The sequence below is a fragment of the Hippopotamus amphibius genome, chromosome 14 (assembly GCF_030028045.1).
Source record: "Hippopotamus amphibius kiboko isolate mHipAmp2 chromosome 14, mHipAmp2.hap2, whole genome shotgun sequence".
Classification (NCBI taxonomy): Eukaryota; Metazoa; Chordata; class Mammalia; order Artiodactyla; family Hippopotamidae; genus Hippopotamus; species Hippopotamus amphibius.
This window is the reverse complement of record NC_080199.1, coordinates 48,253,894-48,273,912: the sequence shown is the minus strand read 5'-3', so window position 1 is coordinate 48,273,912 and position 20,019 is coordinate 48,253,894. Positions and strand designations below refer to the sequence as shown.

General features: G+C 36.3%; 1 protein-coding gene across 6 annotated transcripts in view; it reads right to left on the bottom strand.

Annotated features, from left to right (window-relative positions):
* DIAPH3 (diaphanous related formin 3) overlaps positions 1-20,019 on the bottom strand; it is a 485,817-nt gene that overhangs the window by 321,276 nt on the left and 144,522 nt on the right. For all 6 annotated transcript variants that reach the window (XM_057707607.1, XM_057707608.1, XM_057707613.1 and 3 more), the window contains 4 exons: positions 14,889-14,963; positions 14,737-14,806; positions 8,795-8,931; positions 6,793-6,898 (listed from right to left, as the gene is read on the bottom strand). In XM_057707607.1, the coding sequence (XP_057563590.1) occupies positions 6,793-6,898; positions 8,795-8,931; positions 14,737-14,806; positions 14,889-14,963 (388 nt within the window). The remainder of the gene's footprint in view (positions 1-6,792; positions 6,899-8,794; positions 8,932-14,736; positions 14,807-14,888; positions 14,964-20,019) is intronic.

Genomic DNA, 20,019 nt, shown 5'->3' with positions numbered 1-20,019 from the left:
CTTGCCTCTCTCCAAAAACACCACAACTTACACCTCAGAGGTGCTCATAAGATATGTTCAGGTGTTTGAGGAAACAGCACCAGTGTAGGTACAGCCTCAGAAAACTGTGGCCATCTCTCCACACCCAGGCCAACTCTGGTTACTCCCGGGAGTTTTCTGGAGAGAACACTGATCTCTATATACGTGCATCTACATATAGATAACCCTACGATGAGTCATCTGATTAGAACAGGTGGTACGAAAGTGTCCCTGGTTTTAGCTGAAGTGATCAGTGACACTCCATCAGCCCTGAAAGGCATTCAGGTCAGCTTCAACTCACTGCCAGCGTTGTTACTAATTCAAGAGTTGCCCCACACGTCCTCCTTGCTGAACAAAGGGAAGTCTGTGCAATCATTAATACCTCAGGCGGAGTAAAAGAGCAACAGAAGAAAATAAGAAAGCTTCCTGGTAGAAAGCCCTAAGATAGACCCTGATGGTTTACAGGATTTGTTCAGCTGATGGGTTCTGGGGTCTGGAAGGCATGGCTGAGGTCAATACTGCAGGACAGGGACTTCCCTGGTGGCGCAGTGGTTAGGAATCTGCCTGCCAATGCAGGGGACATGGGTTCGAGCCCTAGTCCGGGAAGATCCCACATGCTGCAAAGCAACTAAGCTCATGCGCCACAACTACCAAGCCTGCGCTCTAGAGCCCACGAGACACAAGTACTGAGCCTATTCACTGTAATTACTGAAGCCCATGAACCTAGAGCCCATGCTCCACAACAAGAGAAGCCACTGCACTGAGAAGCCCATGCACTGCAATGAAGAGCAGCCCCTGCTCACCACAACTAGAGAAAGCCGGCACAGCAATGAAGACCCAACGCAGCCATACATACATAAATAAATACATACATACATACATACATACATACATACATACATACATACATACTGCAGGGCAGCCTCAACCTGCTGCTTGAAGCACTGCTGACCAGCAGGCTTAATTAAATACTCCAGGAGACAAATGGGACGGATCTCATCACAGCCAGTACCAGTTAAAGTCATTGCTGCCCATTCTCTAAGCTCAGGGTGTCGTTCCTATAACACAACCCACTGCAACTGGAAACCTGGACTGACAAAGCTGACACTTGAGCTACCGTTTGGCTGTGAGCAAATGAAATCCTTTGTTTGTGACCTAGGAGTTCGTGTCTTCCAACAGTACCCATACAACTGTGGCAGACTAACACAGTAGTTTACAAGTGGCTTAAAATCACAGACCCTGCATGTTCTTGACACTCCCCAGCCAGGAGTCCAAGAAGACTGGATCAAGAAGACACCGTAGGAAGGGAAAGTACAGTGTGTTGTCACTGCAGGCCTGAGAACACAGATGCAGAGGAAAAGCCAAATAGCCACCTAAAAAACTCCAGGATCCGCACACTTTGATTCCTTTCCTGACAAAAATCTACCACAATTCCATCAGCCCTATGCCTAACAACACGGGTTTGAACAAACTCCTTAGAATCCAGATAATGCTTCTGACATTCTAGCGAAGTATGGCTCTAACGAGAAAAGAGAGAAGGTACATATGGAAAGAAAAACCAATAATAAGAGAAGAGAAATGAAAATAACAATGAAAATCAAAGTGTGACAAATACTAGAGACTGGTCTACCCACATTATTCCAACCTTCTTCTAAGGAAGACCCAGCCAACACAAGGAACTCATCACACCCATGAAGACTGGACCCTATGACAGAGGGTTTGGTGCTGATGCAGAAGCTCTCCCAGCCGGCTGGCACAGTGTCTCGGGTACTGACCAGAGAAGAACATTAGGAGTGATGTTTCCATTAGAACATTCCTGGATGTGGTCTGATATTCCCTCTTATGCATTACTTCTGGCTACATATACCCACACAAGGTCCCCGCGCCTGCTAGAAATTCTGTAAGGTACTTAGTCCCATTTCCTGCTTAAATTAACTAGAGAGGATTACTTTGCTTGAAGATTAAAACCTCTGTTTGACACACTTGAGAAAAGAAAGTAATGTATCTTTAAGTGCAATATTTATATCTGCACTTTCTTTTCTGATAGTAAGGCTCACTAAGGCCTGAGAATAATTTTAAGTTATTGCTGGTACTTAGTTTTTCACTTTCTTACTATACTATGTGGGGAGAGGGGTGGAGGTCTACTCAAGTCTATCAGAAGCAGAGGCAGTCACATTATCTTCATCATCATTACTATTATCAGACTCAAGAAAATGTAACAATCCTCCTTTAAAAAGTACTTTGGAATAAATATACTTTGCAATAAAAGAACAATAAGAATTTTTTTAAATTTTACTATTTCTCATTTTCTCCAATTTAAAAGCAAACAATTGGTTTCTATTTTATTCAGAGACAAATTTTAATTTTTATTTGATTTGCTAATATCACCCCTGACTAGTACATTTTAATAAATGCAACTTATATAGCCAATGGAATAAAATGGGTACTTAGAGCAATAGCTTTACGGGAAAACTGATAACCAGCTAGTGCTAAAATATTTTTTATTTTTATTAAATTTAGAAACACCCAGAAAGGAAAGTTTTAGATATTACTAAAGTACTGCTTGATCATTTTAAAGGAAATGGAACACAATAAGCAATCCCAGAAAAGAGAATCTACTTACTTTTCTCCCCCTAAGTTAGCTCTCTGGAAAACAATACTTTTGCTCTTAACTTAAGCTTGCTACCTGCTAGCTATTTCATACATTTGGCTTAATAAAACCCACAACAAAATGGTTCAGTCGGGAATATCAGAATTTAGAACAATTCCTCCCATTGTCTATTCCTAATCAAGACCAAACAAATTTAACCTGAACTTATCAGAAAAATAAGAAAGAAATGAATTTAAATGATGCTAAAAGGACCTTTCACTTCTCAATGAAAATTAAACTTTAAAAACTACATCAAGAAATTTTAGTGTTTATAGGACATCAAAAAATAACAACACTACTGAGAGTAACAGAAAATATAATTAATTACAACTAAGGCAATTAGTTCCATGAAAGCAAATACAATCCACCACCTGTACCCTGGTAAAAAAAAAATTCTCAAGAAGTGATCGATTACATGACTTCCACAACTATGCAGGAAGCAAGAGGCTGCTGCTAGCCCCTCCTCTCCACCTACTGCCTTAACACTAAATATAACTGCTTATGCACTTGTTTAAAAAAAAAAACCTCCAAAATATTCACAGTAGCATTATTTATAATAACCAAAAAGCATAAACAACCCACATGTCCACCAACTGACAACTGATAAACAAAATGTGGTATATGTCCATATAATAGAATAATATTTGGTAACAACAACAACAAAAATGAAATTCTGATATATACTACAACATGGATGAAACTTGAAAATACTATGCTAAGTGAAAGAAGTCAGAAAAAGATCACACATTGTGTGACTTCACTGATACCAAACTAGAACATGAAACTCTATATAAAGAGAAAGTAGAGTATTGGCTGCCTCCAGCTAGAGACACTGAGAGTACTGTGGGGTGATGACCAAGGTGTGAGGTCTTTCTTTTGGGGGTGATGAAAATGTACTAAATTGATTGTGGTGAAAATTGCACAATTCTGAATATACATAAAAAAACTCAGAATTGTTCACTTTAAATGAATAAATTTTACCTCAATAAAGCTGTTGAAAAAAGAAATCATTTCAAAAGTACATCAATTCTCTAGACAAATATATTTTAATTTCTTCAAGTCAATGTCTTCTATGGAACAGTAATCTTAATTTTCAGTTTTTAATTAATAGTTCCTTTATCATATTTTATTGTAACTATAAAAATTTTTCTCCATAACATAGCACCTTCAGTAAAATCAAAGTAACTACCCATAATAGAAATGAATAAATTTATCCAAGAATTTTTTTGATTCCTATAGTGTGCCTTCAAGTTCATACAGTAAACAGGATTTTAAAAGATAAGATAGATTTACTTTAATGTGTGGTAGCCAAAACAAATTTAATACGCCAAATAACCAAGACACTTAAGGCTGCAGTAGTCAAACTTTCCAACTAATGACTCATTTACCTAGGCAAAACTTGGCTTTGTTCTTAACAAGACCTTCTTTATCCTCTTTCCCTCACAGCTTTCAAACATCAAATAATGTAATACTGTTGTAAAAAAGGCTGGAACCCTAATTTTATCAAGATTTTTTAAACTTTTTATTCTGAAGTAATTATAGATTCATAGGAAGTTGCAAAACAAAAACAAAACAAAAGTACAGATTGGTCCTTAGCACTCGTCACACAATTCCTCCCATTGGTAACATCCCGCATCATTAGAGCACAATGCCAAAACCAAGAAGTTGAAATTAGTACAATCCACAGAGCTTTCTCAGATTTTACCAGCTTTACATTCATCTGTGTTTGCATGTACAGTTCTATGCAATTTCATCACATGTGTAAATCTGTGTAACCACAACCACAATCAAGACACAGAACCGCTTCAATCACAGGACACTCCTTCCTGCTATTTATTTACAGCCACACCCAACACTTCCCCAGACTACATTCCAAACCTTTGGCAACCAGTAAAGCAGTAAACTGTTCTTAGAAGACTGTTCTCTACAATTTGGTTATTTCAAGAATGTTATATAAATGGAATCACACAGTGTGTAACCTTTTAGGACTGGCATTTTTCAATCTGTATAATTCTCTGAAGATTCATGCAAGTTGTATAAATCAGTAGTTCATTCCTTTTTGATGCTAAACAGTATTTTCTATGTACGGGTGTACCACAGTGTAACCATTCACCTGTTGAGGGACACCTGGGTTGTTCCCAGTGTGGGGCTATAACAAATAAAGCTGCTATAAAAATTTGTGCCTGTGTTTTTGCGTGAACATAAATTTTAATTAGTAAGTTTTCATTAAATGCTGGCTTATATACTTAAGTATCAATTTTAACATCAACACTGGTAATGTTTCTTAAAAAAATGACGATCACATTTAATCTCCACTGACTTTGTTTTTTTAATTTACCAAAATTACTTTTTAAAAGCTAGCATTTACTGAAAGCTTCTGCTAATGAACCAAGCAGTGTACTAAGCATTTAAACCCGTATCCTATATAATCCTTGCATCAGTAATGAGCTAGGTACTATGATTACTGCCATCTTGCAACTGAGAAAACTGAAGTATAGAAAAGATTTGGAAACTGATCCACAGTCATTAAAGCTAGGATGTGAAGAGCTGGGACTCAAATTCAAGACTGCCTGACTATTCCTTTCATCATTCTTATAACATGTGTGTCCTTAAATACAAAAAGTATGTATTAGGACAAAAAGGTCTTTACTTAGGTGATAAACTTTACATGTGACTATTACATTTCATAGTGAGACTTTTTAAATTAGATATAATTTCTAATAAGCTGAACAAATTACCAAAATTAATCTAATAACCTACTTGTATTTGCACAAACACTATACAAGCAGAAGGTACCTGAGTACTACAGGAAAACCCAGCTAAAGCAATTGTTCAGCTTTTCTCTACACAGTTTCTTTCAGGCTCACTCTTCATTAGTCCTGTGGTGAACAGGAAATCTGGGGCCAATGAGGAAGGAGGAGGAAAGGGAAATGAGAGTAATGGTATACGGATTAACAGACCTCAGCCCACCAAGCAACTGAAGGAGCAGGGTCGAGGTCAGCGGTGGACACACAGCCCAGGCCCCCACTCCCAGATGGGGAAGGAGGGGCTCTTTTTCAGAAGCTCCAGGAACTGGACCCATGCAATAGTAACCATGCACATACTCAGTTCTTCAAGTCTGCCTACTGCCCCGAGAAGCCAATCACACAGCGTTCCTCACCACCATTCACAAAAACTCCTCAGAAGTAGATTCATAAAATACCATCTTCAGAAATGACATCATAAATTACTAACTAGATAGACAGTCCCTAACATTTTCTGATTTTTCATCAAATGCCATGTTTATTTTTATTAATTTAACACTAAGATATGGCTTTTCTATTCCTACTACAATGAGAAACAATTAAATGGCTAAGGTACACAGAGCTTTAAAATAAAAATTAAAACTATAAGATTTTACTATTAAGTGTAAGACAGATTTACTTCATAGCTATTAGCACCTTGGTTTCCAAATTTTACTGCACATTAGAATCACCTGAGGATCTTTTAAAAATCCCAAGAGTCAGGTCCCAACCATACCAATTAAGTTTTTTAAAATTTGAAGGTAGGAATCAGGCATCAATAATTCCCTAAAGATACTTAGGTTTGATTAGCAATGATTGTAACAATAATTACAGCAATAAAATTCTTGTGTCTTTAAAAATAGGGGAGAAATTAAATGAATATTAAATATGCAGCTTGGGTATTGTAATGTTTCAACTCTAAATGTGACATTTTGGGACTCTTAAAAATCTTTGAAAAGATTTTTCTAAGTGTACTTTGGTCTTTTTACTCATGCACACTCTCAACTTCGCAGATATAAAACTAATACAACGAGAGGCCACAATTCACTTAATTGCCAAGACTTCTTAAAAAATTATAATAATCAACTATTGAGATAATTGATGGACTATATGATTATATATTTCACAGAGAAATCTAGCAACTAAACTTCTAAGAACCTAAGGAAATAATTATAGGTGCACATGAATTTGTATCTATAAGATAAATTATGTTAGAATTCTGTATTTATTAAAAATGCTATAAAATATTCAATGGAATGTGGGGCTTCATACTACAGTATTAAATATAAGTCAGTCAGAAAACAGTTACAAAACAGTATGAATAATAAACATGAAACCTACTTGCAATTGAACTGAATTGTGCCGAAGACCTTCCACAATAGAAGAAAATCTGTCAATTTTTCTTTCTTCTCCAGCTGATGTTAAAGCTTCTAAAACTTCTTCAAGGCTATTGGAAAATTTGAAATTATAAATTAAATTGCAAAGAGCAAATAACCCAAGTAACCCAATACAACAGCTTAATCTACTAAACTCCAGAGTCACTACTCCCAGACAACCAAGAACATTTTAAAGGTAGCTTACTGATTACATAGCACACATCGAGCACGAACTATATATATGTTTTAATTCATTTATTCCTCATAATAACCCCATGATCATGTTTATTTATCAATCATTTATATAGTGCTTACTACACATCAGGCACTATTTAAACCGGTTTTACAAATATTAACTATTTTTAATGTATATGATTCTATGAAGTAGGTTATTGTTAGCCTATATTATAGGTTAAGGAACTGAGGCAGAAAAAGGTTAAGCAATTTGTCTAAAGTCTCACATCTACTCAATGGTAGAGTGGTAGAGCAAGGATCTGGAATCAGACCGTCTGCGTACTGAGCACTATATAAATGTTCTTAACCACTACAACTCTATTTTGTCTTGAGTTTAAGTACCAATAAATGAGGCTCTGGTGGTCTAAAACATACAGTAGTAAGGAATTATAGTCAAACATTAAGAATAATGGTTATGCAAGAACTATACTTGCTACTTCTTTAAAGAATACTTATGCTAACGGTACCCAGGATACTGTAAAAGCTCACACAGTTTGTGGACATAGGCACGTAGTTCTAAGAGTTATTTGCCATTTTGATAAACTTCTGAAGTCAAGAAATTATAAAAAATAATATGGAAGTGAAGGAAAAGGAGAAGAGGGAAAAGGAAAAAGAGAAAGAGGATAAAGGAAGAGGAGGCAAAGGAGTCGGAAAAAAAGAGGGGAAAGGAAGGAAGAAGGGGTAGGGAAGGAAAAGGGAAGAGATAGAAGAAACATTATGTAGGGGAGGGAGGGGGGAAAGAGGAATGAGGGAAGATGGAGGAAGAGAAGAAACAGGTGGGGGGAGCACAGTAAGTACCTTATGTGTTGACATTAAATTCACACTTTGATTTCTACACCAAAATTAATATGGTCTTTTTAAAATGGGAAAGCTGTACACCTGGCTTTGCAGCTGGGACTGCAGCAGGCATGGCTTCATCCAAGGATACACACACTATAGCTACATATGGGGGCAGAGGGTCTGGGCTGAGTGGTGCCTGTTGACTCTCCAACTAAATCCAAACTGAGCAGCACAATAGTCAGCAGCCCCACAGGACCTCCACATGGACAATTTTGAAATGTGTACAGGAGGTTTCACTTACAGGGCTCTGCCTACACTTATAGGAGGGAGGGCCATTTCTGTTGTTTTGTTTGTTCAGTTTGTATATCTTCATCTTTATAAAAGGTATTTTAAATAATTTTTAAATGCTTTCTTGTAATAAGAACACTAATATTCCTTAAAAAGAAAATGGGTTTATTTCTTTTAATATGCATGTAATGGTCTTTTAGTTACAGCTCTAGCAATTGTGGATAATGTCTTTAAAGTTAAAACTTTACTTTATACTTCACAGTCAAGGACACTGTACCCTCAACCAGTACATTATCAATTATTCACTTATTACTGAATTAACTCTATCTGAAAAATAAAATCATAAGACACAGAACCAATTTGCATATTTTTTTAAAGTCTTCATTTAGACTGTTTATTTAGGGTTTGAGTTCAGAACAGTTTAAATATAATGAAGAAATCCATTTTTCACAGAAACATGTTGGCCCATAACTACCATATCGATTAAGAGAAAAAATTACTACTCAAACATTGCTATTCGGCCAAAATGAATCTAAATCAACTGCTTAAGTATACCTCATTTATTTAAAGTAAATTCTAGACTATAATAGAATAATGAAAACATTACATGAATCAGACTGTATTAAATTATTATGTAATTAGAGAAATAAGTTGAGAAGACTTACATGCTTTCCTCCCCTACAATACACACTGCAGAAAGGAGTTTAACCACATCCGTCATCATGCTGGTCTGCTCAGGATCGATGGCTCTGGCTAACAAAGAAAGACTCCTCTCTTCACTCATAATTCTTTCCAAGCCATACTACAACATTTTGGAAATAAGAGGTTAAATTTTAGTGGTTACTTGGAAAAATAGTGCCCTGAAGGAAATGTAGTTATGAAAAAAAAATTATAAGATATTTGTGTTATAGCCTGAAAATATAAAGAATGTATAACATCCCCCTAAAATTCATAGAAGTATTCCCTTTACATTAAGAACTATGAGAATCAAATACAGATAACCCCTCAAAGGTAATTGTACAACAATAATTATTAAGATAGATAAGTGGCCAATTGGAGAAAGTGAAAAGCAGTGAGGAATACTGAGATTTCCCAACAGGAACATACAAAATGAACAGACCGATGCTGAACCAGACACTGAGGCTGTGGGGAGCTCTCCTGAGAAGGAAAGTTGTGGCAAGAGGTACAGCAAGTAAACACACAGATTACCGGCCAGAGAAATATAATGTGAACCACATGTGTAATATAAACTTTCAGGCAAAAAGTAAAACTAATTTCAATCGAATTATTCTAATATACCCAAAATATTATCATTTCAACATATAATCAATATAAAACATTTATTGATGAGATATCTTATTTTTCTTCCTAAGTATTCAAAATCCAGTGTGTATTCTACATTTACAGTACATCTCAATTCAGACTAGCCACATTTCAAGGGCTCAGTACCCACATGTGGCAACCACGTTACACAGTGCAGGCCTCGATAGTAACACTAAGTTCATAAATGGGCAAAAGCTGAAGGGTGATTTGGGCTGATACCATGTATAAAAATTGCCATAGGAACATATGTATTCTGATCAGAATGGTATTTTGTCATCAGAAAGACAATGCAGTTGTAAACACATTATATGAACGGGATGATTTTGAATGAGGACAAAGTTTGTTTGCTACTGCCAGGATGTCACATCCAATTGGAAATAAGGAGTTATGTTAATGACTCAGTGTTTTCATTTAAGGATGTATACATCTCTTAGGGCCCACTTACAATCTATGGAAGATACGTATCAAATAACAGAGGATGAACAGAAGCAATAAAATAGTACTATTTATCTGCCATACATCCCAGAGGATCCTTGTAAAGAGTGAGAAATTAATTGATTAGAATTACTACCAAGCACTAAAAAGGGCCTTAATTCCAACAACTACAGACCTATGAATTCAAAATTAGCACTAGATACTAGTACCAAAGTAAAATCATAACAAGTTTAGATCCAAATGCTTTAAGTGTTATGAAATCTTATTTATAAATTTCCTATCTTGTATATGGCATTTACCTAAAAAAGTTTCACACAGTGGTGAAATAAGGCACTTGCCTTAAACCACTATCTAAGGAACACAAGTACAAAGAAGGAAGTACTAATACAAACAGAAGGGCCAAGGGCCCCAGGGTATGTTTTTTGAAGTGACTTCTCTGTCCTGTTGGTGAAATATTTACAAAGAAACAGCTAAACCAGCCAGGAAATACTCACTTTTGTGATACCCTGAGCTGCTTCAAACTGCAAACAAAAAAAGCAGGCATGGGGCCAGAGACTACAATATGCCTGGACAATCATTCCACGGAATTGTCAGAGGTTTGTAAAATACCACTTAGACCCAATTCAAAAAGTCAATCAGCCAATGATGACCCTGTACCAAAGGGCTGGCTCTGTCCTAATAAACCTGAGTCTGAGTAAAGCATGCCTCCAGAACTTCCCTTCACTCCCCTACCACTGGGCTGGCCTGAGCCAGCACCTGCCCTTCCGGAATCAGAATCCTGTTGCTCCTCCAGCCATTCAAGGCAACTCACACTGATCTCCTCTAAGGGGTACTACCTACCTTCCCTGCCAGGCCCTCTGGCCCTAAACCACATGTCAAGAGTGGAACACGAACATTTTCTGATCTCCTCGTTTCGACCAGCGTCCTGTGAAATTAAAGCTGCATCACAGGCAATATTCTCCAACTTGGCTAATTGAAAATTGTACGGTGCTCATTTTGAGACAGGAATGAGGTCAGATTACCACTACTGAGTATCTAGAACTAAAGCTTGAACTGCTGCCTACTTCCATAAAATTATTTTCATTCAATTATTGAAAAAAACAAAACAAAACCCGTTGACTTTGTAAGAGAAATAGTCAACTTACCAGTGCTGGCATTTAAAGTGCATTAAATAAAGGCTATTAAAAGGTTAGAGAGATGTGACAAATTTTGGAAGGTCTAAGAATGTCTCTCCACTGAGTGTCAAGGATCCACTTAGGATTATAGGAAAACTCACATGTTCTAAATTGAGGACCAGTGCCAGGTTCCATTTGTATTCTACTTGAGGCCTATTATTACCTAACAGATGGAATTTCGGGCCATTGAGGTGTGCTAGATAGGGGAAGGTGAATCCCCTAAATCTCTATGTCAGATATCCAACACTACATGAACACTGGTGCTGAATGATTACCCATAGTGAGTTAATCCCAGCAGCAGAGATAATGGGGGGAGGGGGCTGGCTTCAGGAACAAGGCACCCTCACTAGGGGTATACACCTTAAGAAACACACCAAAGTTAACCGACCAAAATGAAGCCCCTATTCTAATTACCTCTTAATTTAAAGGTATTTAACTTCAAATCTTGACTTTTATATTCTTCCTAATACATATTCAAAATCTTCTATTTAAAAACTACTATGGGACTTTCCTAGTGGCTCAGTGGTTAAGAATTTGCCTGCCAATACAGAAGACACGGGTTCGATCCCTGGTCCAGGAAGATCCCACATGCTGCAGAGCAACTAAGACCGTGTGCCACAACTACTGAGCCTGTGCTCTAGAGGCCGTGAGCCACAACTATTGAAAGCCCGTATGTCTAGACCCCATGCTCTGCAATGAGAAGCCACCACAACGCAATGATGAGTAGCCCCTGCTGACCACAACCAGAGAAAGCCCACATGTAGCAGCAAAGACCCAATGCAGCCAATACATAAATAAATACATTTATTGAAAAAATAAAAAATAACAACTACTATGAAGTTCAGTTTAGTATTATAAAAATTCAATTTCATACAGTGCTATCAGATTTTCTCATAATATCAATTATATAATTAACAACTAGTACCAAACAAGGTACCATATTTTTTTTTCTCTGTATTTTTCATCATTCAATGAACTTTTATAAAGATTTCACAGTAAGGTATAAGAAAAGTCATCAACCAATCTTGGAAAAAAAAATTTACCAAAAACTTTCACAATTAAATTTAGAATTCAGACATTATAATACTAATTCCAAGTATCAATAACTTTCTATTTGTATCATAATAGGTGGTAGCAATAAATGCAAACGGTAGTTAACGTTTTCCAGCTCCACATAAACTATAAGCAAAATAATCCATTATTATAACAATAAATCACATTATATTAATTCAAATGTAAATACATAAAGTTTACTCCCTTTCCAATTCAGTCTCAAACCAAGTAGGAATATTATCTTCCACATACCACCTCACTTTAACCAAAACGTTCCTCTCAAATTCAAATTATGATCCAAATGGCCCACCCCTTTGGTTTGGAAAAATGTTCCTGGGTTTCCTCTACTCTTAGCCTTCCCATTGTTACTGTGTAGAGGTAAATCGGACTCCATGGTAGATCTGTTTCTTTGACTTTAACCTTTGCTTTTGTTGCTTTTGTTATGGTAATCATATATGATGGCCTGCCTCTGGGAACACTGCCCCTCTGCCTGAATGTTAAACTAAATGGCCTCTGTTCAGCCCACCAGGGGACAATCTGCCCTGCCCACCTGTGTGAATGGCTGAAATTAACATATCCCCTCACTGAGGCCGGTTATTCCCGGAGATCTTTTGTAAGAGTGATGGCCCTTTAACTTTACTTCCCCACAGCCCCTCCCTCTCTGGTTCTATAAAACAAACTAGCATCCAGACCCCCATAAGATGGTTTTTTAGGCGACATTAGTCTGCCATCTTCTCAGTTTGCTGGCTTTCTAAATAAAGTCGAGACATTAGTCTGCCATCTTCTCAGTTTGCTGGCTTTCTAAATAAAGTCGGATTCCTTGCCTCAACACCTCATCTCTGATTCATTGGCCTGTCGTGAGGCAAGCAGAATGAGCTTGGACTCAGTAACACCATCACCAATGAAATTTCCAATTTCTATGTTGTCATTTTAGAAGGGCCCCCCCAAAGCAAGTATTATATACTCAGTGTGGAAAGATGTCTTCCTATTAGCAGTTTGATTCCTTTATTCACTCACTCTTAAAACATACTCTACAAAGGCTATATAATACATCTAAAATCGAATTCTCACAGAACAATGAGTTCAATACAGAAACGACTTGTGATTTCTACATCAGATCTTTTCCCTGAAAATCATATCTGATTGGAGGAAGCAGGGAGGTGAAAAATATGTCATTGGTTAAAAATAGAAAATGTAGCTCCAGAAAATTATGAAAAATCCATAAACAATTCAATAAGAAAAATAATTAGAAAATATAAATATTTGCAGCATTTAATTAAAAGAAATGTAAATGTTAATAATTTAAGTACAAGTACTTGAGTATGAAGTTCTCTAAAAGTTTATTTTAAAAATGAGAATAAAAAAAAGAAAAAACCAAAAAAATAAAAAAATTAAAATGAGAATAAGGTAAAAATATTAAAAATTAAAATTAATTAAAATACACAATTTTGGTAAAAAACATAAATAGTCATCTGCCATAGGTAAAATTTTCTCTCCCACTGTCTAATGAATGAAAACACCTATTATTACTGCACATATCATGAGGTAGATGTGTTTACATTTTGGAGCTAGAGATACAGCATTGAACAGAGCTAATTTAACAGTATGGAAAAAAAGAAACACAGTTAGATAAACCCAGTTTCAGTACAGAGCATAAACTATTTCTCTCTTCTAATGTATCCTCTTTAAATATTCAATCTGCAGATACACCATATTATATTTAGTCTCAATATTACAGTTGACCCTTGAACATCACAGGGGTTAGGGGCACCAACTCCTCACACAGTCAAATATCCAAGTATAATTTTGAGTTCCCCCAAACTTAACTACTCTTGATTGGAAGCCTTATCAATAACGTAAACAGACGATTAACATATTTTGTATGTTTTATGTATTATATACTGTATTCTTACAATAAAGTAAGGTAGAGAAAAGAAAATGTTATTTAAAAAATCATAAAGGAGAGAAGATATACTTGCAGTACAAATATTTATTTATTTTAAAAAATCCACATATAAGTGGACCAGTGCAGTTCAAACACATTGCTCAAGGGTCAATTGTACGTACATTAAGCATCATTGCCCCACCTCTGGGACCTGTTCATATCTATTCACATTAATTTCATTAAAGATTTAAATTCCTAGACTATAAAAACTATGTCTTTCCAACTTAATTCTTTGGTAATAAGTATTACTGCAGACCACATTTAATAACCGTGTATGATTTCAAAGTTGATTCATACTATAGTTTTGAAAATTAGAAAAGAAGAAAGAAGGGAGGAAGAGAGGGGAACAAAAAAGAAGAGAGACAGGTAGGTAGGTAGGTAGGTAGGTAGAGAGGTAGGGAGGAAGGACAGGAAGTAAAGAGAAGTAATCTGTGCACAAGGGTTTAAGCACAAGAAGAGGGTCTATTCACCCCCAAGTTTCTCCTGTTGAGAGACAGTTGATTTGATACAAAACTAGAGATCAGTACAATTCAATATTTTTTCCATTATATACTAATGTATGCTTATCAAAGCCATACATCACTTTAGTGCAAATTCTATACTACATAACTCTATTTCATAAGAATTTCTTTAAGAACTGATAAAGAATGACTACAGTACAACTCTATGCACATACCTGGGTATTCATCAAGGCCTTTAGACACTGTATGACTTTGTGCTGATTCTTCTTTACAATTTTTTCTTGTCTGCATAAAAGATATCAATGTTGGAATCATCACTGAACATGCAAATGTAGCTTAATTAGAAATAACGATTAGCAATACTTACATTTTGCCACTGATCAGCTTTTCCAAAATGTCCAATAATAATCCAAGCCCCTCACATCCAAAGCTCTCCACCCAACTGAAAAACAGAAAAAAAGCGTAGTCATACCAGTCAATATTCTAGTTTGGGATATCACAATAATGCTATATACTCACAAATATTTTGCACTTGTTATATTCTAGTCATAAATACAATAAAAGAATAACACTATGTATAAAATCATTTGATTCATAATCTTAGTTGTGAAAAAAGGAGCAATGAGGGGACAAGCCAGTGATGTGCTGAACCCAACGTGCACTTGGCCTGTGAGAGCTGTGTGTGCCCAGCTCTTGCATACCCCTTGCACACTGACATCACATTAGTAGCTTAAAACCTGCTCTGTTGGAAGTACTGACACTACAGAAATCAACAAATGCTGCCAATCAGAGCATCCCCTCACCCAGAGAGCTGGGTGTTAAATGTTTACCAGCACACAGCTGTGTAAGCCTCACTCACCACTGTTCCAAAGACAAGAAACTGGGTAAGTGAGCAGTATTTAAAGAGAGAAGACTCTGGTCTACCTAAAGAAAAAGCTGCTGAAAAAAAATTAGTCAAAATATTATTAAAGCATGTTCTAGGAGAATTTCCCAAATCACTAAAATACATCCTTATAAATGTTAAAATTTCTTAAATTTCAAAGTTCAGTTGTATTTTTTAAAAGAGCTTCATCATTATTTTTAAGTGAATATTTTCATCTTGACCCAACCACCTCTATTCCATAAACCCATTAATATAATCAGAGTATGTATGTAATTAGGACAACACTGCCAATAGACAACAGCTCACCTTGATTATAGAAAAACTAGCTTAGGAGAAAATCGGTGGTGATTTGGAAAGCCTAGCATAATAAAATCTGTCTTCCAAAAAGTGGGTAAAGAAAAAGATACAATATGATATATATGTGTAGTTCTTTGTATATATGTGCTTATATGAATGTGTATATTTATGATTTTGTGTGTGTGTAGCCTTTGAAAAATGGAATGTTAATAACAAAATTTCAGCCAATAATCAAAAGCAGAATGTTATAAAGAATTTTAAAAATTTAAGTCACATACCAGGATACAATACCATTTTTTTACTTAAGACACAATATTGCATTACTTAGAAAATAAAAGTAAACACCAAATGTAACATATTTGCATGAAAAATAAAAATATTATTTTAAAAATTCCAAGGATGTCCTTGGCAGCCTGGTGGTTAAGACTCTGCACTTCCATTGCACAGGGCACAGGTTCAATCCTTGGTCGGGGAAATAAGATCCCACATGCTGCATGGCGCAGCCAAAAATTTAAAAAAAAAAATCCATCTTCTTCATTGGTACACTTCTGTGAACACAGCTTAATCACCTACAAATATTCAGAGTTTGTAATTTTAACCACCCCCCCCCCCAAAAAATATGGCATTTAGATTGGCAGACTCTTAGACTATTTTACTCTTCTCTATGAAAACTACAGAATAACTAATTAAAAAATGTACTTAAACAGGAAAGATAATCCCTATAAAAGAAAAGACGAAAGATCACTATTATACTTAAGGTGAAGAAAAAAAGTTCAATGTAAGTTGCTGTTTTCAAACCAGAATGCTACCTCAAAAGTGAAGAGTTTACTCTCCACCATCAGCAACATACAGATTACTTGCAGACACTTCAAATCTTGCTTTTGTATTTCATGAAAACACCTATAGCATCCCACTTAACTGTCTGCATTGTTGACATCCTATTCTGCATTTATTCTTATTTCACTTGCAGCAAGGAAGCTTGAAATCAAACACGCAAGGAGTAATTTGAGAGTTTTACTTGGGCTGGCACTGAGATGTATGGACAGACTGCTCAACAGGCCTTCCTGTCTTACTAAATCACAGTTAAGACTTCAATATTTTGTTTTAAGTGAATTTTTCAACTATCTCTATGTTCAAAAGTATATCCATAAGGATATTCTAAAGCTAATATAAGTGGTTTAGGATCATTCATACTGCTATCACCTTCAATCATTATGGAGAATAAGGTTACTATTCCTAAAACTGCCTTATAACAAAATATACAAAGTATTTTAAAATTATGTTAATGTAACAAAAAGATTTTGTTGCACATAATATGCTCATGTTGGAGCCCACTATAAAATTTAGGAAGCATATCAATCCAGGTAAATCAAGTCTGAGTAATAAATAATAGAACACAGCTATTTCAAAAATTTATCACCCCTAATACAACAACTACAGAACTACAGAGTACTGGGACCCATAGAAGTTCTCAAATCAACTATTTCTGGACACACTAAATCACTCTCTCCTACAATGTATGAGTCATTAAAAGTAAAAGTTATGTCCACTCATGAATATTACATATGAACTAATTCTCTATAAAAGAAACTTATTAAAGCTGAATGTAGGGACTTCCCTGGTAGCAAAGTGGTTAAGAATCCGCCTGCCAATGCAGGGGACACAGGTTCAAGCCCTAGTCTGGGAAAGATCCCACATGCCACAGAGCAACTAAGCCCGTGCACCACAACTACTGAGCCCATGTGCCACGACTACTGAACCCCGTGTGCCTAAAACCAGTGCTCCGCAACAGCAGAAGCCACTGCAATGAGAAGCTCATGCACCACAATGAAGAGTAGCCCCCATTCACTGCAACTGAGAAAGCCTGTGCACAGCAACAAAGACCCAACACAGCCAATAAAGAAATAAATTTTTTTTAAAAGTTGAATGTAAAGAAGCAGTATACCCAATTACTTTACACTACAACCTTTTAACTCATGGTGGGAATTAATTTCTTGACAACAATAAAATCAGAGAGACTGGAAACAGCCTTCTGAAAGCCAGACTACACTTTAAATTTCGTAAAACATATCAAAAACAAGGAAAGTCAGGGAGCAGGGAGAGGAAGCTAAGATGCTTGATAACAAAAGAAACACTGATATTTAAACATAAGAAAGGTGATAAAAGTACTTATTGAAAAGGTAATATTGTAACACAAACTGTGTATGAAAAGGTTCCCAGTTTTTCTTAAAAATTTGCAAGTGCAACATATTGTTGTATTAATAAGTTATCATTCACAAACCCATTCTCTCAAAGCATTTGCCCTCACCCCTACTATTTTCAGCAATGTTATTTTTAAGAATAAAGGCAAATATCACTTCCTATCTCTTCTGGAAAAGATGTTCAAGATAAAAAAGTGATATTGAGTAGGTAGGTCTGCAGTGCTGACAGAGGTTTATTAAAATCCATAGCTTTCTACAGAAGTGAAAAATTTCTCATCATCAATGTAAAAAGCAACCTGGAAAAAAATTATCAACTGATCTATGAATGATCAATCTTCAGGAAACAAAATCTGTGCTATTTATTCTGTGCCTGTCGGCATAGTGCCATAGGGCATTATGTGGTTTAACTAAAACCTGCATTCATAGGTGAATAAGCATTGTGCAAATGTTTTTCATTCGTGAACAGAAATGACAGAGATTAGTATGATATTTGTAATGGAAAAAAACTGCTTTAAAACAGCAAAAAAGTAACATACTAAATACTAATTTAACACAAAATCTACCTTTTAAAATCCCATAACAGGAAATACCAAACTCTTCTCTTTTAATTGCTTCAAGAAACACTTCTAAGTGTATTACCATTTAGCACTTCCTAGTAGGGGTCTGAATGTAGGAGAAAAGAAAAGGTGAAAGGTAACAGAAGAAGGAAAAAAAAGAGAAAAGGGAGAGGGGTAACTGGTATTTAGGATTAAATGTTCAAACCACCTTTAAATGTTCAAAGCAGCTTAGGCTTTGAAATTGTTATTGCTTCCAGAGACAGAGGATGACATCAAAAGTGCAGAGTGGTTTCCGGTGTATTTTTGGCTTTATGAAGCAAATACAGTTACCTCATAGCGCAGAAATGGTAATCGGGTCTCAAATTTACTTCCTGGCCAAAGGAACAATGCACTACCTATGTATGTTTCCCACAAACTAAGGTTAAAGTTATTACCTCTCTTCCCAAGTGTGCTCTAATGAAGAGAAAGACAAACGCATCATGGATTGTCAGAGTTGGAATAAACCTACCAGATCATAAGGGCAACCTCACCTGTTACACACACCGGGAGGATAGGGACCATTTCTTATTTGTCTTTAAATCCCCAGCACCTGGCACACACTAAACACTCAAACGGTTTCAGAAGTAAATTGAATCTCCTTCCACTTTTATATAGAGTTGCCCCTGAACAACACAAGGCTTAAGGTCACTGACCCTCCATTTAATCGAAAATCAGCGTCAGCCCTCCATATCCATACCTGTGGTTCCTCCATATCTGCAGCTCGGCATCCGCAGATTCAACTAACCTCAGATTGTGTAGAACAGTAGTATTCACAACTGAAAAGAATCTGCTTATAAGTGGACCCATGCAGTTCAAGGGTCAACTGTACAAGAAAAGGGACACACAGAGAGAAGTTAAGGTTGCTTAGAAATAGCATCTAGGTCTGCTGATGCCCGGGCTCAAACCCTTGACCTTATATATGTAGAAAAGGCACCAAGTGATGATGTATTCCATGCAACATCACTGAGCCTGTCTCAACCTTCCTGCCAGAAACATCAGTCCTGATTCCAGAACTGGTACTTACACATATTGAACCAAGGATGATGAATCTGAGTCCCTGTCCTACATCACACTTTAGGACTTAACCAACTGCTGCTCAAAGAATGATGTTTTACTACTACTAAAACAAATGTTCATTAACTAACTCAGTCAGCCTTTAGAAGGGGCTCACTGCACTGTGTGCTTGATACTGCACTAGGGATGAGAAATAAAAGCTGAATAAAATATGTTCCCTGCCCTCCAAAAAATTCACAGACTACTGGTTGAAACAAATGTCGAGCAAAATTATTTCCATAATGTAAGAAGCACTATAATTATGGTGCTAAGGAAACAAAAGGTGCAGCATCTACCTCTCCTTGGGAACAAAGCAGCTGATGTCTGCCCTGAGTCTTGAATGATAACTCACAGAAAGTCGCTAAACCAGAGGGAACTCATGCAAAAACATCAAACATGAAAGGCATGGCCTGTGCTGAGCACAAGTGGCTGTAACCAAGATAAAACCAAACAGGTAGGAAGGAGTTT